The following is an 18,714-nucleotide window of genomic DNA, read 5'->3' as shown; positions in this document are numbered from 1 at the left end:
TACCTAAAACTACCGTTAGGATAATCTCCAATGAGAGAAATTAAATTCAAACATAAAGCTACTAATAACTACCATAACTACTTTCCTTTAAATGAGTTCCGCCATACACAAGAACCAATTTCGTCTTAAACTAGCATTGTCTTAACCCAACATTATTTAGTCCAATTCATAATGGTTATTAGTTTTTGAATGCTAATGGAGTGCTAATAAGGAAATGTGTTTTCATTCAAACACGCTTGTGAGAATGTTAATATATTATATATGAAGTGGTAGAAGAACTCTCATTAGGTTTCATTTTATTGATTCAAAAGATAACAAAATTTAGAAGTTTTATCTTTGGAATGGAATCTGTAGATTCAACTTGAAAAAACATTCATGAAATTATGGTTCAAATGTTTTGAGTTTTGATAATAGGGGCGAATACCCATAAATCTACAAATTTATATTTTTATTTTAGTGTAAAAATGTGAATTCCTAGATTTCATGAATCCTCAATTCACTCAATTAAATAGGAGATTTGAAATCTCTGAATTCATGTAATTAAATAAGCCCTTAAACGCCTCACCAAAAAAAAAAAAAAAAAATCCACAGGGGGGGGGGGGGGGCCCAAGAGCACGCGCTGAATGAACACTCAAGATGTATCCCGGGTTTTAAGTTTCTTTGCATCCGGCGTTCCGTTCATTAAATTTGCCACAACAAATTTGGTTGTATTCTTCTAACCATTGATGCATCAAAGTGGGGTAGGGTTTGGTCAATTTCAAATTTTTTTGTGGTTCGGATTCAATCTAATCTGGGTTTGGTCGAGTTTTGATTCGGTTAACCTTGAAGTTATAACAACTACCCATCTTAATCTTAACCTCCTGAACCGTTTTTTGAACGTTTCAGGTCTCTAACGACCTTAGCAACCTACCACTTCTCTCCCATCTTTCCTGCTTATTGTCCCAAAAGCCATCTTTCATTCCCACTCTCTTTACCTGTGTTTGTTGTTGGTGCGGAAATCCAGGTTTCTGGTGTGTTTTATCTGTAAGAGTTCTGATGGGACCAATGAGTGGCAGAAAGAGGAAGAAAGGCAAGCCAGTTTCTTCTATCTCCACTGCAGAAGAAGAGGATACCACAGCACAGCAGATTGGTGGGACAAGTTCTCCAAGAGAATTACTGGTACATCTTCTATCTATTAAAACTAGAAGCTCTGGAATAAGTTGTTTTTGGTATTATTTCAACAGCAAACCAGGGATCTCCCACTTTACATCTAATAATGCCAATTTGGGTTTTGATTTCACAGAATGATGTAACTTATCTTTCACATGTACATTGTCTTTGTCAGAGGGTTCAGATAAATTCAAATCTGTTTTCAAGATCTCAAGAGTTACATTTGGATACATCTCTTCACTTGTGAATGAAGACCTGCTGCCTAACTGTTCCAATGTTGGTAGAAATGGTAAGAACTTGTCAGTATATGACCAAGTTGCTGTAACTCTTAGAAGGCTAGGTTATGGCGATTCACTTGCGAGGATTGGTGAGTCATTGGGGTTGAGTCAATCAACCATTGGCCAAATAACCTGGCGATTCGTTGAGTCAATGGAAGTGAGAGGACTCAAGCACCTCAAATGGCCTTCCACAGAGGAAGAGATGAACCAAATAAAATCCAAGTTTAAGAGAATTAAGGCTTACCAAACTGCTGTGGTGCAATTGATAGCACTCACATCGTGTTGCGTCTGTCCAAATCTGACTCTAATGAGATATGGTTTGATTCTCAGAAGAATCATAGTAGAGTCTTGCAAGCAATTGTAGACCCAGATATGAGGATTAGAGATATTTCCACTGGATGGCCTGGAAGCATGAAAGAATCTACTGTTCTTCAAAATTCAGGTTTCTGTAACCTCTGTCAGAAAGGAAAAAGACTGAATGGAGAGAATATAGAGCTTTCTGATGGAACACAAATGAGGGAATACATAATAGGAGATATGGGTTTTCCCCTCCTTCCTTGGCTCATCACACCTTATCATGGGAATGAGCTTTCTGAGTCAGAATGTCAGATATTGTGGAGTTCAACAAACGTCCTTTAGCAACCAAGATGGTGGCAATAAGGGCATTGAAAATGTTCAAGGAAGGTGGAAGATTCTTCAAAGAGTGATGCACAAACCTGAAAAAAATAAATTGCCCAAGGATGATTTTAGTTTGTTGCATGCTTCATAACATCCTTATCGATCTAAAGGATAAAGTTCAAGGCAAAGTGCTATCTTGTCACTACCATGAAAGTGGTTATCAGCCAGTTTCTTCTTTCTCTCCATTTGGCTTGTAGATTATCACAATGAAACAGAAGTACTGATACTTCCTTTGTTTGTCTCTTAATTAATCAAGGTTTGTCTTTAATTTATTATTACAGAATGGGGAATTCCATAACTTAAGGGGGGGGGGGGGGGGGGGGGGGGGGGGGGGGGGGGGGGGGGGGGGGGGGGGGGGGGGGGGGGGGGGGGGGGCCCGCGGGGGGGCCCCCCCCTAGAAGAGAACCGAAACAGACTAGCTTAATTTATTCTTATTTCTTTATTTCCACCAAACAATTACAAGTAATTTTAGATCAACGTGGGCATTATTATTGTTTGCCAGCACTATATATTGAGAACAATGGATGTGTACAGGAGATGGTTCCAGGTATCAGGAACACCTGCAAGACACCAGTGGCTGCAATCATTTCCATTAATTCCGTCAATCCCATAAACAGATGGGTGGCCATCTTTCCTCAGCTGCGACAATGTCGTCACGTCCAGCAATTCGACCTTGCTCGACATCTTGCTCAATACATTTTTCACCACTGCTGCCGCTGGAGGCGACCCTCCTGGGTAACTCGTTCCACTGAGAGGCTGTGTTTGTCCTTTGCAGTTTTGGTTTGGCTGATTCCATTCCATGCCTCTGTTCATACAATGAAGCTCTCATCATTATTCGTTCCACAGTTCTATTAGTAACCGGCTAGTTGCAGAGAAAGAGAGAGAGTTCTGAAGCTTACATGTAATGGGTTGGTGAAATGCCCTGGAAGAAGACTTTGGTTTTAGCTGGATTGATGTTGGTTTGAACCCATTTGGCCCAGGTGGTGAGTCCTTTCTCAAAGGCAACCAAACGATCCATGTCTTTGACTATCTTTCCTCCATCTTCTATGTAATCCCATCTGTAACACCACAAGAAGAAGCCATTAAAATTGAAGCTCGAAATGAAGCTCAGAAAAGAATCGTTTTAACTTGAAATTCGGATTAGTCTCTTACGGTTGGCTTTTGCCTGTGTGAACCCACCAATGCCAAGTGTTAAAGATCAAGTAATCGGCATTTTTCCAAGAATCGCCGGTCGTGATTGAGTCAAGCTTTAACACACGACCGATCTTTTCTGTAACCACATCCACAAGGAACACGTTGTGATTGAACAACACCGACACGTTGTATTGCTGCATGACCCGTTTGTGATAAGTTAGATATTTACAGTCTTGAATTGCAAAATGTAGAAGTAAAAGATGATTGTAGCTGAAAAACAATTCTAAGAAATATAAAAGAATCAAATCTTATGTCCATGAACTGATTGGTTTTGTTGATTTACCAAAAAAAAAAAAATTGGTTTTGTACTTTCTTCGGTTATGGTTCCAAATTTCCCATGAAGATTAATATTGAATTTTTAAATTTAACGTTTAAGCTGCGTTTGTTAGCAAAGGTAGGGTGAGAAAAAAGATTCACACCCTAGGCGGCATATCTTAGGGCCTGTTTGGTTACTTGAATCCAGAGATTTGAAATCTTTGGATTCATGAATCTGAGAATTATACCCGTTTGGTTGTAAAAATCTCCAGATTCATGAAATCTAGAGATTCACATTTTTACACTAAAAACGTGAATCTGTAGATTTATGGGTAACAAGTAAAATCCAGAGATTTCAAAAAAGCTGTACATTTGCACATTCACAAAAATCACATCGATCAAATAGTTTTTTAGGATGAATCCACAAATTTCATTCCACAACCAAATATTTAATTTTATAAATTATAACTCCATAGATTTGAAATCTATAGATTTGAAATCTTTAGATATTTGAAATCTCCAGACTCATGTAACCAAACAGACCCTTAGTAATTTAATTTCCACCCCTAACAAACTACATTTTTAACAAAAAAAAAATTCAACTCCATTGTAAATATTTCTCTACAATTTCTTATAATTCCATCCTATGATTGTGTCATGTGGCATTAAGTAATCCAACGGTCACCCAATTCAAATAGAGTTTAAATCCACCCATAAATTTGAATTTTATTTAAACTCTAGTTTGAATTGGGTGACCGTTGAATTACTTTATGCCACATATATAATACAATCCTAGAGGAATTGTAAGAAAATGAATTACAGAGGATGTGAATTTGAGAAAAAAAAAAGGTGGAATAAAAAACATATGAGTCTCATATGTAGTGGGGTAACGAAGAAGAAAAGGAAATGAATGAATTTTGTGAAAAAGTATTAATCGTGAGTCTCACTTTTTACTTTTTTACACTTTTGTCCAAAATCTGGGGTTTGGGGTGGGAAAATTGGCATGCCACTTCATCGGACAAGTTTTCTTAAATATTAAGAAACTTGTCTCTTACTTTCCCATCCCAAGCAATTAAGCAAACTATAATTTTAAAATTTAAGAAAAAAAATTTTAGAAATTTTCCATCCTAATAAAGAAACGCAATCTTACAGAACTCACCGGAAATGTAACAGATTCTTTCCGCCCAAAGTTTTGTAACGCCTGGGGGCCGACGTAGTCAGAAATATGCGTGTTGCCCTTCTTGGTCGTGTCATACTTTGCCCCTGGCGCAGCAACGCGAAGCATACAAGCCAAAGATTGCCACTGATTATTACTAAGTGAGTCCCCCACAAACATGATAGTCTTCCCCTTCAATCTCCTCAAGAAATCTAGACCATTGAATCTGCATCACAACCATGAGATAAGAAGGACCCACAAAGAAAGGATGGACTAGATTGAAAATGTAGAGAGGGTTAGTACCTTGGCAATTCACAGGAAGTTGGTTTCCATCTGTAACTGAGATATTGCTTGTCTGGTCTTTTATTCTTCTGGCAATCGAATTCTTTGTCAATGAAGGGGCAGCTTGAAGTCGAATAGAAAGGAGACGAACCAGCTACCCAACTCCCTTGGTAGATATTGCAGCTTTTTCCTGCTAATGCTTCTATGTTTGCAAGAACCTCATTTTCTGATTCTGGTTTTGGTTTTGCAGTGGCAAGGTCAACGCTTGGTGATAAACAAAGTAAAACAGCCAAGTAAAAGAAACAGTTTTGAAACCCAGTTCTCATCTCGTGTGTTCCTCAGTAAATCAATGAGGATGGAAAGTGAAATGCAAAGGAAGGCTGTTTATGCCAAGAAGCAACGGAAATGGCTATTTAATAGAGAACTCTTCGAGGTTTTCTGTCTTATGAACACATTGCGTTAGCTATAATTGGATTATAGGAACTACAAGAATAGAAAATCGTTTACAAAGGAAGTTTAAAAACAACGAAACTGAACAATAGCAAGAACAATAATGTCTTCCCAACTAAATGGGATTAAATGTTGGAAACTGAAGCAAAAACTAAACCAAATCAATTTCATTATTCTTCTTCAATGTTACCTTCTTGGAATATGTAAGCATTGAAGCTCTTTTTATATGTTTTATTTTTCTTCTTTCTTTCTCATTACGATATGGATTATAGACATTGAGAGTAAATTTTTAACTTTTGAGAAGTAACTATGTTAGCTGTCATCTCGTGAGTTGTGTAACGGTATGGTAAATTTCTTACCAAAAAGAAAGAAAGAAAAAAAAACGGTATGGTAAAATTAGATTAGGTATGTTTGTATGAATTCAAGTTTAGTAAGTTTTTCAATGCTGTCTTTATAAATTTGGTAGACTTTTGTATCTTGTCTTCATACTATTGGTAGGTTTTTAAATATTGTCTTTATAGATCCGTTAGTTCTATATATTATTTGTGGAGGTGATCACTCCATTCTTTTGTCTTATACTATATCTTATTCATTAATGTAATTATTCAATTCAAGCCCAATTAATTCAATTCTAATATGGTCCTAAACCAAATTTACCATGATGCTTTTTTTTTTTTTTTTTTTGAATGAGTTCATCCGGGCCACACTTCCTCAAGGGGTTATATATATATTTGCCGCCCGTCCCGCCTCCCCGGGGGCCTCCGCTTTCGTCTTGGCCTTTGTTTTGTGTCCTATTTTTTTTTTGGGTGGCTTGGGGTGGTTTGCCCCGGTGGTGCCCGCCCCCCGTGGGTTGGCTTCCGCTTCTCCCCCTTCTTTCCATGATGTTATCATAAAGTTACAACATCCTCGGCAAAGAAGTAAGCCAAACATGTAACGGGTTCTTTGAGAGTGCCACAATGAAGCCAAGTTTGTTTTTTTGCTTTAACAACTATGCTTGTAGGTAAGTTCCACACGACTCCATGTAAAAAAAATAGTCTTGCTATTGATTAGTTGCGTACCAATTAATTCAATTCCGATAAACTCCTAAGCCACAATTAATGGTTTTCAACAATGTATCAAGATGGGTTACTTGACTACAAGTAAGGTCAGCTGAATTTTTGGCCTTTTATTAAATTTTCAAGATTTTGTTTCGACTATACCTACTGCTTTTCAAAGTAGTTAAAATCCAGGATATCAACAAGAAGCCTCCTTCAATAATGTTATACTTTTTTTTTTTTTTTTTGTGATCGCCAGCCCCGGTTTCCAAGGCTTTGCCTTGACTAATCCGGTGTTCGACCCGGGTCGCAACACCTGGCTGTGGTGGGTGAGTCTCCCAACGAGGACAGAGAGGATCAAAGAAGAAGGATGATGCAGACTTCTTTTTTCTCCAACTAAAAGGTCATTTTTTTAAATTAAATAAGCGAAAAAAACATACAAAATCAAGACACCATGAGGAAATTTCCTCAACTTCAAGAATACAAATATGAAAGAACACTCAACTATCCACATTAGCCAACGTGAGACCAGCACCTTCAGTCATGTCGACCAAATCTTCATCAACCCTTTCCCAATCAAAGCATTGAATCAGTAAGCCCAGTGTCAAGCCAACCACTCGCATGACCAAACCTTCCCCAGGGCAACTTCTCCTCCCAGACCCAAATGTCATCAACTTGTATTCTTCTCTTGCTCCTCCAATGCCCTCCATCCTCTCTGGCTTGAACTTTGTGGGTTCTTGCCATAACTTGGGATTTTTATGGATGGCCAACACATTCACCAACAACATCGTGCCATGTGGGATGGTAGAGCCTGCAACCATGCACTCTTTTGATGATTCATGGGGTACTAGCATTGGACTTACAGGGTACAACCGTAGTGTCTCATTTATGATGCAATGAAGATATGGTAGTTTGGCAACATATGTTTCATTGAGCAATTGATCTTGTCCTACAATGGCATCGATCTCAGCTTGAGCCTTCTTGAGGACTCCTAGATGGTTCAACAATAGTGAAATTGCCCATTCCATTGTTCCCGTTGTAGTATCTGTCCCAGTTGTTAGCATAACTTGCACAATGAAGAGAAATGATCATTAGTCTAATTAAGGGCATACAAGAATGGTTGTAGAACTGTTATGTGTCCAATGAGTCCAATTTGGTTATGAACACCATCATGTGATAGATTAAATGACTTGACTCAACTCGTTCCTTCAGGCTCTGAACTTTTAGAAGAGTACCTAATATTTGGTATGAAGCAAACATCAATAAACGACTTCTCATCCTTGGATTGAGTCCTAGCCTTCCAACGCTTTTCAATCAATTCCAGCAGAAATTAATCCCTGATTTTCTCTGCAACCTCACCATCTTCTTCTTTAAACTATTGAAGCTAAACCATTTCATCCAAGAAGGCAAGAAATCTTCAACATTTGAAGCTCCAGCAGCACCAACTATTTCCTCTACAAGCTCTTTGAATTGTCTTGCCTCATTCAAGTCCTTAACTTCTCACCATAGTGCCTCTTTCCAGCAATCATCATCATCATGTTGTTGAGGATTGATTCAAACAAGGTGGCTTTCATTTCTACTATCTAAGAAGAGTTTTCGGCGTTGACGAGCCGCCTGAGTAAAGAGTGAACTTCATTGATGCGTATCTTAGAGAACTTCTACAAACGAGCAAACGAGAAGATCTCAATCGTGCTAAGGCGCCTAAGCTAGCATACCAAAGCTGGCCGTAGGGTGCTAAAGAGAAGACTGTGTAATTGAAACCTTAATATATCCCAAGGAGGAATGAGGGCGGTTGGCGAAGACAATGCCATTAGTTGTGAAGCATTCCTCAGCTGCCGAAGAAGATGAGACATGAAGAACATGATGTGAACCAAAGTTGAGGAGTAAGATGGGGCCATATTAGGTTGCATAGCAGCTAAGGTTTGGTGAAATGGCTTCTTGAAGAGATAGAGATGGCCTATGACAGTAAGGAGAGAGGGCCACTTGGTGGGAGGTTCTTTCTCTTTGGTAAGAGTTGTTTGGAGAGTAGAAAGAAGGCTAGAAGAAAACCAAGGAAGTAGTAGAACACTAGCATCTCCATTACTGCTGAAAGACTATTAAAGAAGAGTAAGGACTTTAGATTGATATGTTGAGGTATTTGATTCATACCCTAGTATGTTGAGGTACTCAAGTTATACCCAACTTATGTTCTAATATAGGTCATTAAATTAGTTATGATCTTAAGGTGTAATGGGCCTCTGTGGGAAAATTTAATTACCAATAAAATCCAGATTAATTACGTAAAATAATATGTAAAATAATAAAGTATAGTTTTATTTATAAGAACAAAATATAAATGTAAATTCTAAAAATGATAGAAAGGAAAGTCTAAGGGTATAAACTATTTGGCTTGTACACCATGTTCTTTTAGCTTTGCATGCTGCAATCAACTTAGCAGATTCTTTTTTTTTTTGTAATAACTTAGCAGATTCAACTGCTATTACCAACTCAATAGCTTTCTATATTATTAACTTAGTTGTAGTCTAGAATATATTTAGGGGCATGTTTAGTTACTTGAGTCTATAGATTTGAAATCTATGGAGTCATGGTTTCATAAATTATCTGTTTGATTGAAATGGAATCTATATATTCATCTTGAAAAAATATCTATGGAGTCATGGTTCAAATGTATAGAATTTTTATAGTAGAGATGAATACCCATAAATCTACAGATTCACATTTTTAGTATAAAAATGTGAATCCCTAGATTTCATGAATCCAGTAATTCACACAACCAAACCAGTATAAATCTCCCATTTAGGAATTGAAATCTCTAGATTAATGTAACCAAACATGCCCTAAAAACACCTCACCCAAAACCAAAACCAAAACCAAAACAAAAACAAAAAAAGTACACACGTAATACCCTTCATTGCATTTGCCACGACAAATTTGATTGTATTTTTCTAACCATTTATGCATCAAAGTGGGGTTGGGTTTGGTCAATTTCATCTTTTTTGTGGTTCGGATTCAATCTAATCTGGGTTTGGTCGAGTTTTGATTCGGTTAACCTTGAAGTTATTACAACTACCCATCTTAATCTTAACCTCCTGAACCGTTTTTTCAGGTCTCTAACGACCTTAGCAACCCACCACTTTTTTTCCCATCTTTCCTGCTTGTTGCCCCAAAAGCCCTCTTTCATTCCCACTCTCTTTACCTGTGTTTGTTGTTGGTGTGAGAATCTAGGTTTCAGGTGTGTTTTATTTATCTGTAAGGGTTCTGATGGGATCAACGAGTGGAAAGAGGAAGAAAAGCAAGCCAGTTTCTTCTATCTCCACTGCAGAAGAAGAGGATACCACAGCAGATTGGTGGGACAAGTTATCTAAGAGAATTACTGGTACATCTTCTATCTATTAAAACTAAAAGTTCTGGAATAAGTTGTTTTTGGTGTTATTTCAACAGCAAACCAAGGATCTCCCACTTTACATCTAATAATAATGCCAATTTGGGTTTTGGTTTCACAGAATGATGTAACTTATCCATCTTTCACAGGTACATTTTCTTTGTCAGAGGGTTCAGATAAATTCAAATCTGTTTTCAAGATCTCAAGAGGTACATTTGCATACATCTGTTCACTTGTGAATGAAGACCTGCTGCCTAACTGTTCCAATGTTGGCAGACATGGTAAGAACTTGTCTGTATATGACCAAGTTGCTGTAGCTCTTAGAAGGCTAGGCTCTGGCGATTCACTTGCGAGGATTGGTGAGTCATTGGGGTTGAGTCAATCAACCATTGGCCAAATAACCTGGCGATTCGTTGAGTCAATGGAAGTGAGAGGACTCAAGCACCTCAAATGGCCTTCCACAGAGGAAGAGATGAACCAAATAAAATCCAAGTTTAAGAGAATTAAGGGTTTACCAAACTGCTGTGGTGCAATTGATAGCACTCACATCATGTTGCGTCTGTCCAAATCTGACTCTAATGAGATATGGTTTGATTCTGAGAAGAATCATAGTACAGTCTTGCAAGCAATTGTAGACCCAGATATGAGGATTAGAGATATTTCCACTGGATGGCCTGGAAGCATGAAAGAGTCTACTGTTCTTCAAAATTCAGGTTTCTGTAACCTCTGTCAAAAAGGAAAAAGACTTAATGGAGAGAATATAGAGCTTTCTGATGGAACACAAATGAGGGAATACATAACAGGAGATATGGGTTTTCCCCTCCTTCCTTGGCTCATCACACCTTATCATGGGAAGGAGCTTACTGAGTCAGATGTGGAGTTCAACAAACGTCATTTAGCAACCAAGACGGTGGCAATAAAGGCATTGACAATGTTAAAGGAAAGGTGGAAGATTCTTCAAAGAGTGATGCACAAACCTGAAAAAAATAAATTGCCAAGGATGATTTTAGTTTGTTGCATGCTTCATAACATCCTTATCGATCTAAAGGATAATGTTCAACGCAAAGTGCTATCTTCTCACTTCCATGATAGTGGTTATCAGCAGGAGTTCTGCAACTTGGTTGACCAAAATGCTTCTATCCTTAGAGACAAGCTTTCTCTCCATTTGGCTTGTAGATTATCACAATGAAACAGAAGTACTGATACTTCTTTTGTTTGTCTCTTAATTAATCAAGGTTTGTCTTGAATTTTTTATTACAGAGTGGGGAATTCCATAACTTAATAGAAGAGAACCGAAACAGAATAGCTTAATTTATTATTTCTTAATTTCCATCAAACAATTACAAGCAATTTTAGGTCAATGTGGGCATTATTTAACTATTGAGAACAATGGAGGTGTAAAGGAGATGGTTCCAGGTATCAGGAACACCTGCAAGACACCAGTGGCTGCAATCATTTCCATTAATTCCGTCAATCCCATAAACAGATGGGTGGCCATCTTTCCTCAGCTGCGACAATGTCGTCACGTCCAGTAAATGGACCTTGCTCGACATCTTGCTCAATACATTTTTCACCACTGCTGCCGCTGGAGGTGATCCTCCTGGGTAACTCGTTCCGCTGAGAGGCAGTGATTGTCCTTTGCAGTTTTGGTTTGGCTGATTCCATTCCATGCCTCTGTTCATACAATGAAACTCTCATTATTATTCGTTCCACAGTTCTATTAACAACCAGAGAGAGTTCTGAAGCTTACTGGTAATGGGTTGGTGAAATGCCCTGGAAGAAGACTTTGGTTTTAGCTGGATTGATGTTGGTGTCAACCCATTTGGCCCAGGTGGTGAGCCCTTTCTCAAAGGCAACCAAACGATCCATGTCTTTGACTATCTTTCCTCCATCTTCTATGAAATCCCATCTGCAACACCAAAAGAAGCCATTAAAATTGAAGCTCGAAATGAAGCTCAGAAAAGAATCGTTTTAAAACTTGAAATTCTGATTAGCCTCTTACGGTTGGCTGTTGCCCGTGTGAACCCACCAATGCCAAGTGTTAAAGATCAAGTAATCGGCATTTTTCCAAGAATCGCCGGTCGTGATTGAGTCAAGCTTTAACACACGACCGATCTTTTCTGTAACCACATCCACAAGGAACACGTTGTGATTGAACAACACCGACACGTTGTATTGCTGCAAAACCCGTTTGTTATAAGTTAGATATTTATAGTCTTTGAATTGCAAAATGTGGTAGTATAAGATGATTATAGCTGAAAATCAATTATGAAAAATAGAAAAGAATCAAATCTTATGTCCATGAACTGATTAGTTTTGTACTTAGTTGCAGATTTGGTTCCAAATTTCCAATGAAGATTAATATTGAATTTTTAAATCTAACGTTTATAGAACTCACCGAAACTGTAAAAGATTCTTTCCGCCCAAAGCTTTGTAACGCTTGTGGGCCCATGTAATGCGTGTTGGCTTTCTTGGTCGTGCTATATTTTGCCGCTGGCGCAGCAACGCGAAGCATACAAGCCAAAGATTGCCACTGATTATTACTCAGTGAGTCCCCCACAAACATGATTGTCTTCCCCTTCAATCTCCTCAAGAAATCTAGACCATCGAATCTGCATCACAACATAAGATAAGTAGGACCCACAAAGAAATGGATGGATCAGATTGAAAATGTAGAGAGGGTAATTACCTTGGCAAGTCACAGGAAGTTGGTTTCCATCTGTAACTGAGATATTGCTTGTCTGGTCTTCCATTCTTCTGGCAATCGAATTCTTTGTCAATGAAGGGGCAGCTTGAAGTCGAATAGAAAGGAGACGAACCAGCTACCCAACTCCCTTGGTAGACATTGCAGCTTTTTGCTGCTAATGCTTTTATGTTTTCAGGAACCTCATTTTCTGATTCTGGCTTTGCAGTGGCAAGGTCAACACTTGGTGATAAACAAAGTAAAACAGCCAAGTAAAAGAAACAGTTTGGAAACCCAGTTCTCATCTCGTTTGTTTCTCAGTAAATCAATGAGGATGGAAAGTGAAATGCAAAGGAAGGCTGTTTATGCCAAGAAACAATGTAAATGGCTATTTAATAGAGAAATCTTCTAGGTTGTCTGTCTTATGAAAACATTGCATTAGCTATAATTGGATTATAGGAACTACAAGAATAGAAAATCGTTTACAAAGGAAGTTTAAAAACAACAAAACTGAACAATAGCAAGAACAATAAGTTGCTAAATGGGATTGAATGTTGGAAACTGAAGCAAAAACTAAACCAAATCAATTTCATTATTCTTCTTCAATGTTACCTTCTTGGAATATGTAAGCATTGAAGCTCTTTTTACAAGTATTTTTTTATATTTCTTTTTCATTAGGATAATGATCATAGACATTGACTAAATTTTTAACTTTTCAGAAGCTACTATGTTAGCTGTCATTTCGTGAGTCGTGTAACGGTATGGTAACTTTAGATTAGGTATGTTTGTATGAATTCTAATTTAGTAAGTTTTTGAATTCTGTCTTTATAGATTTGGTAGACTTTTGTATCTTGTCTTCATACTATTTGTGGTAGGTTTTTAAATATTGTCTTTATAGATCAGTTAGTTCTATATATTATTTGTGGAGGTGATCACTCTATTCTTTTGTGTTATACTATATATTCTTCATTAATTTAATTATTCAATTCAAACTTAATTAATTCAATTCTAATATGTTATTAGACCAAATTTACCATGATGATATCATAAAGTTGCAACATTCTCGGCAAAGAAGTCCACCAAACATGTAGCAGGTTCTTTGAGAGTGCCACAATGAAGCCAAGTTTGTTTTTTGCTTTAACATCTATGCTTATGGGTAAGTTCCACACGACTCCATGTAAAAAAAAATTGTCGCTATTGATTAGTTGCGTATCAATTAATACAATTCCAATAAACTCCTAAGCCACAATTAATGGTTTTCAACAATGTATCAAGATGGGTTCCTTGACTGCAACTAAGGTCAGCTGAATTTTTGGCCTTTTATTAAATTTCCAAGATTTTGTTTCGACTCTACCTACTGCTTTTCAAAGTAGTTAAAATCCAGGATATCAACAAGAAGCCTCATTCAATAATGTTATACTTATAAAGTTCCTTTAACAAAACAATTGCATCGAATTGATGCAGACTTCTTTTTTCCCCAACTAAAAGGTCATTTTTTAAAGAAAATAAGCGAAAAAAACATACATAATCAAGACACCATGAGGAAATTTCCTCAACTTCAAGAATACAAATATGAAGAACACTCAACTATTCACATTAGCCAAGGTGAGACCAGCACCTTCAGTCATGTCGACCAAATCTTCATCAACCCTTTCCCAATCAAAGCATTGAATCAGTAAGCCCAGTGTCAAGCCAACCACTCTCAAGACAAAACCTTCCCTAGGGCAACTTCTCCTCCCAGACCCAAATGTCATCAACTTGTATTCTTCTCTTGCTCCTCCAATGCCCTCCATCCTCTCTGGCTTGAACGTTGTGGGTTCTTACCATAACTTGGGATCTTTATGGATGGCCCACACATTCACCAACAACATCGTGCCATGTGGGATGGTATGCCTGTAACAGTGCACTCTTTCGATGATTCATGGGGTACTAGACTTCCAGGGCACAACCGTGGTGTCTCATTTATGATGCAATGAAGATATGGTAGTTTGGCAACATATGTTTCATTGAGCAATTGATCTTGTCCTACAATGGCATCAATCTCAGCTTGAGCCTTCTTGAGGACTCCTGGATGGTTCAACAATAGTGAAATTGCCCATTCCATTGTTCCCGTTGTAGACTCTGTCCCAGTTGTTAGCATAACCTGCACAATGAAGAGAAATGATCATTAGTCTAATTAAGGGCATACAAGAATGGTTCCAGAACTGTGTCCAATAAGTCCAATTTGGTGTATGAACACCATCATGGGATAGGTTAAATGGCTTGACTCAACTCGTTCCTTCAGCCTCTGAACTTTTAGAAGAGTACCTAATATTTGGTATGAAGCAAACATCAATAAACGACTTCTCATCCTTGGATTGAGTCCTAGCCTTCCAACGCTTTTAAATCAATTCCAGCATAAATTAATCCCTGGTTTTCTCTGCAACCTCACCATCTTCTTCTTTAAACTATTGAAGCTAAACCATTTCATCCAAGAAGGCAAGAAATTTTCAACATTTGAAGCTCCTGCAGCACCAACTATTTCCTCTACAAGCTCTTTGAATTGTCATGCCTCGTCCAAGTCCTTAACTTCTCACCATAGTGCCTCTTTCCAGCAATCATCATCATCATGTTGTTGAGGGTTGATTCAAAGAAGGTGGCTTTCATTTCTACTATCTTAGAAGAGTTTCCGGCGTTGACGAGCCGCCTGAGTAAAGAGTGAACTTCATTGATGCGTATCGTAGAGAACATCTACAAACGAGCAGATGAGAAGATCTCAATCGTGCTAAGGCGCCTAAGCTAGCACCAAAGCTGGCCGTAGGGTGCTAAAGAGAAGACTGTGTAATTGAAACCTTAATATATCCCGAGGAGGAATGAGGGCGGTTGGCGAAGACAATGCCATTAGTTGTGAAGCATTCCTCAACTTGCCGAAGAAGATGAGACATGAAGAACATGACGTGAACCAAAGTTGAGGAGTAAAATGGGGCCATATTGGGTTGCATAGCAGCTAAGGTTTGGTGAAATGGCTTCTTGAAGAGATAGAGATGGCCTATGACAGTAAGGAGAGAGGGCCACTTGGTGGGAGGTTCTTTCTCTTTGGGAAGAGTTGTTTAGAGAGTAGAAAGAAGGCTAGAAGAAAACCAAGGAAGTAGTAGAACACTAGCATCTCCATTACTGCTGAAAGAATATTAAAGAAGAGTAAGGTCTTTAGATTGATATGTTGAGGTATTTGATTCATACCCAAGTATGTTGAGGTACTCAAGTTATATCCAACTTATGTTCTAATATAGGTCATCAAATTAGTTATGATCTTACGTGTAATGGGCCTCTGTGGGAGAATCTAATTACCAATAAAATCTAGATTAATTACCTAAAATAATATGTAAAATAATAAAGTATAGTTTTATTTATAATAACAAAATATAAATGTAAATTCTAAAAATGATAGAAAAGAAAGTCTAGGGTATAAACTATTTGGCTTGTACACCATGTTCTTTTAGCTTTGCATGCTGCAATCAACTTAGCAGATTCAACTGCTATTACCAACTCAATAGCTTTCTATATTATTAACTTAGTTTTAGTCTAGAATATATTTAGGGGCATGTTTAGTTAGTTGAGCCTAAAGATTTGTATGGAGTCATGGTTTCATAAATTAACTGTTTAGTTAGCTTGAATATTTGAAATGGAATCCATATATTCATCTTGAAAAAACATCTATCGAGTCACGGTTCAAATGTTTAGAATTTTTACAGCAGAGATGAATACCCATAAATCTGCAAATTCACATTTTTAGTATAAAATGGTGAATCCCTAGATTTCATGAATCCAGGAATTCACACAACCAAACCGGTATAAATCTCCCATTTGTGAATCTAGAGATTTCAAATCTCTTGAAATCTCTAGATTCATGTAACCAAACATGCCCTAAAAACACCTCACCCAAAACCAAAACCAAAACCAAAACCAAAACAAAACAAAAAAAAGTACACACGTAATACCCTTCGTTACATTACATTTGATTGTATTTTTCTAACCATTTATGCATCAAAGTGGGGTTGGGTTTGGTCAATTTCATCTTTTTTGTGGTTCGGATTCAATCTAATCTGGGTTTGGTCGAGATTTGATTCGGTTAACCTTGAAGTTATTACAACTACCCATCTTAATCTTAACCTCCTGAACCGTTTTTTGTGTTTCAGGTCTCTAACGACCTTAGCAACCCACCACTTTTTCTCCCATCTTTCCTGCTTATTGCCCCAAAAGCCCTCTTTCATTTCCACTCTCTTTACCTGTGTTTGTTGTTGGTGTGAGAATCTAGGTTTCAGGTTTTTTTTTTATCTGTAAGGGTTCTGATGGGATCAACGAGTGGCAGAAAGAGGAAGAAAAGCAAGCCAGTTTCTTCTATCTCCACTGCAGAAGAAGAGGATACCACAGCAGATTGGTGGGACAAGTTCTCCAAGAGAATTACTGGTACATCTTCTATCTATTAAAACTAGAAGTTCTGGAATAAGTTGTTTTTGGTGTTATTTCAACAGCAAACCAGGGATCTCCCACTTTACATCTAATAATAATGCCAATTTGGGTTTTGATTTCACAGAATGATGTAACTTATCTATCTTTCACAGATACATTTTCTTTGTCAGAGGGTTCAGATAAATTCAAATCTGTTTTCAAGATCTCAAGAGGTACATTTGCATACATCTGTTCACTTGTGAATGAAGACCTGCTGGCTAACTGTTCCAATGTTGGCAGACATGGTAAGAACTTGTCTGTATATGACCAAGTTGCTGTAGCTCTTAGAAGGCTAGGCTCTGGCGATTCACTTGCGAGGATTGGTGAGTCATTGGGGTTGAGTCAATCAACCATTGGCCAAATAACCAGGCGATTCGTTGAGTCAATGGAAGTGAGAGGACTCAAGCACCTCAAATGGCCTTCCACAGAGGAAGAGATGAACCAAATAAAATCCAAGTTGAAGAGAATTAAGGCTGCGTTTGTTTGCTTAAATAAAGGTGGGGTGGGAAATTTTTTAAAAAATGTGTAAATTTCTTACTTTTCCTTTAAATCCTAAAATGGTAAAGTGTTTGGTTGCTTGGGGGGAATGGGAGACAAGGTTCTTGAACAGGAACCTGCGTGGCGTCAACTTTCCCACCCCATTCATTTTAAAACCCCCTTTGATGGGATTTTGTGGAAGTTAGGAAATAAAAAGTGGGACCCCCTCACTTTTCCACAAACCCTTTCCTTCCTTTTCTTCTCCTCCCCCATGTGTAACCCCATGTTTTTTTTTCCCACCCATTTTTTCCCACCCCACCTTTGCAAACAAACACAGCTAAAGGGTTTACCAAACTGCTGTGGTGCAATTGATAGCACTCACATCATGTTGCGTCTGTCCAAATCTGACTCTAATGAGATATGGTTTGATTCTGAGAAAAATCATACTATAGTCTTGCAAGCAATTGTAGACCCAGATATGAGGATTAGAGATATTTCCACTGGATGGCCTGGAAGCATGAAAGAATCTATTGTTCTTCAAAATTCAGGTTTCTATAACCTCTGTCAGAAAGGAAAAAGACTGAATGGAGAGAATATAGAGCTTTCTGATGAAACACAAATGAAGGAATACATAATAGGAGATATGGGTTTTCCCCTCCTTCCTTGGCTCATCACACCTTATCATGGGAAGGAGCTTTCTGAGTCAGATGTGGAGTTCAACAAACGTCATTTAGCAACCAAGATGGTGGCAATAAAGGCATTGACAATGTTAAAGGAAAGGTGGAAGATTCTTCAAAGAGTGATGCACAAACCTGAAAAAAATAAATTGCCAAGGATGATTTTAGTTTGTTGCATGCTTCATAACATCCTTATCGATCTAAAGGATAATGTTCAACGCAAAGTGCTATCTTCACACTACCATGATAGTGGTTATCAGCAGGAGTTCTGCAACTTGGTTGACCAAAATGCTTCTATCCTTAGAGACAAGCTTTCTCTCCATTTGGCTTGTAGACTATCACAATGAAACAGAAGTACTGATACTTCTTTTGTTTGTCTCTTAATTAATCAAGGTTTGTCTTGAATTTTTTATTACAGAGTGGGGAATTCCATAACTTAATAGAAGAGAACCGAAACAGAATAGCTTAATTTATTATTTCTTAATTTCCATCAAACAATTACAAGCAATTTTAGGTCAATGTGGGCATTAT

At 37.8% G+C, this 18,714-nt stretch overlaps 2 protein-coding genes and 3 pseudogenes across 2 annotated transcripts; all 5 read right to left on the bottom strand.

Moving 5' to 3' along the window:
• Positions 1-2,609: 2,609 nt before the first annotated feature.
• On the bottom strand, positions 2,610-5,318 carry LOC149026149 (protein trichome birefringence-like 41). The gene is made up of 5 exons (XM_089143625.1): positions 5,014-5,318; positions 4,714-4,936; positions 3,258-3,433; positions 3,005-3,163; positions 2,610-2,910 (listed from the first exon to the last, which is right to left on the bottom strand). Exons 1-5 carry the CDS (start codon positions 5,316-5,318, stop codon positions 2,610-2,612), a joined length of 1,164 nt encoding a protein of 387 aa, XP_088999751.1.
• Positions 5,319-6,976: 1,658 nt separating this feature from the next.
• Positions 6,977-8,556, bottom strand: LOC149026148 (cytochrome P450 81Q32 pseudogene; annotated as a pseudogene).
• Positions 8,557-11,231: 2,675 nt separating this feature from the next.
• Positions 11,232-12,846, bottom strand: LOC149026147 (protein trichome birefringence-like 41). Its single transcript, XM_089143256.1, has 5 exons — positions 12,548-12,846; positions 12,257-12,470; positions 11,861-12,036; positions 11,609-11,767; positions 11,232-11,532 (listed from the first exon to the last, which is right to left on the bottom strand). Exons 1-5 carry the CDS (start codon positions 12,844-12,846, stop codon positions 11,232-11,234), a joined length of 1,149 nt encoding a protein of 382 aa, XP_088999382.1.
• A 1,278-nt stretch (positions 12,847-14,124) lies between these two features.
• LOC149026146 (cytochrome P450 81Q32 pseudogene) lies at positions 14,125-14,783 on the bottom strand (annotated as a pseudogene).
• Positions 14,784-14,927: 144 nt separating this feature from the next.
• LOC149026145 (cytochrome P450 81E8 pseudogene) lies at positions 14,928-15,692 on the bottom strand (annotated as a pseudogene).
• Positions 15,693-18,714: the final 3,022 nt, after the last annotated feature.

Source organism: Hakea prostrata, chromosome 2 (assembly GCF_041222555.1).
Source record: "Hakea prostrata isolate BN-2017 chromosome 2, UWA_Hpros_2, whole genome shotgun sequence".
Lineage (NCBI taxonomy): Eukaryota > Viridiplantae > Streptophyta > Magnoliopsida > Proteales > Proteaceae > Hakea > Hakea prostrata.
This window is presented reverse-complemented; position numbering and strand designations above follow the sequence as displayed.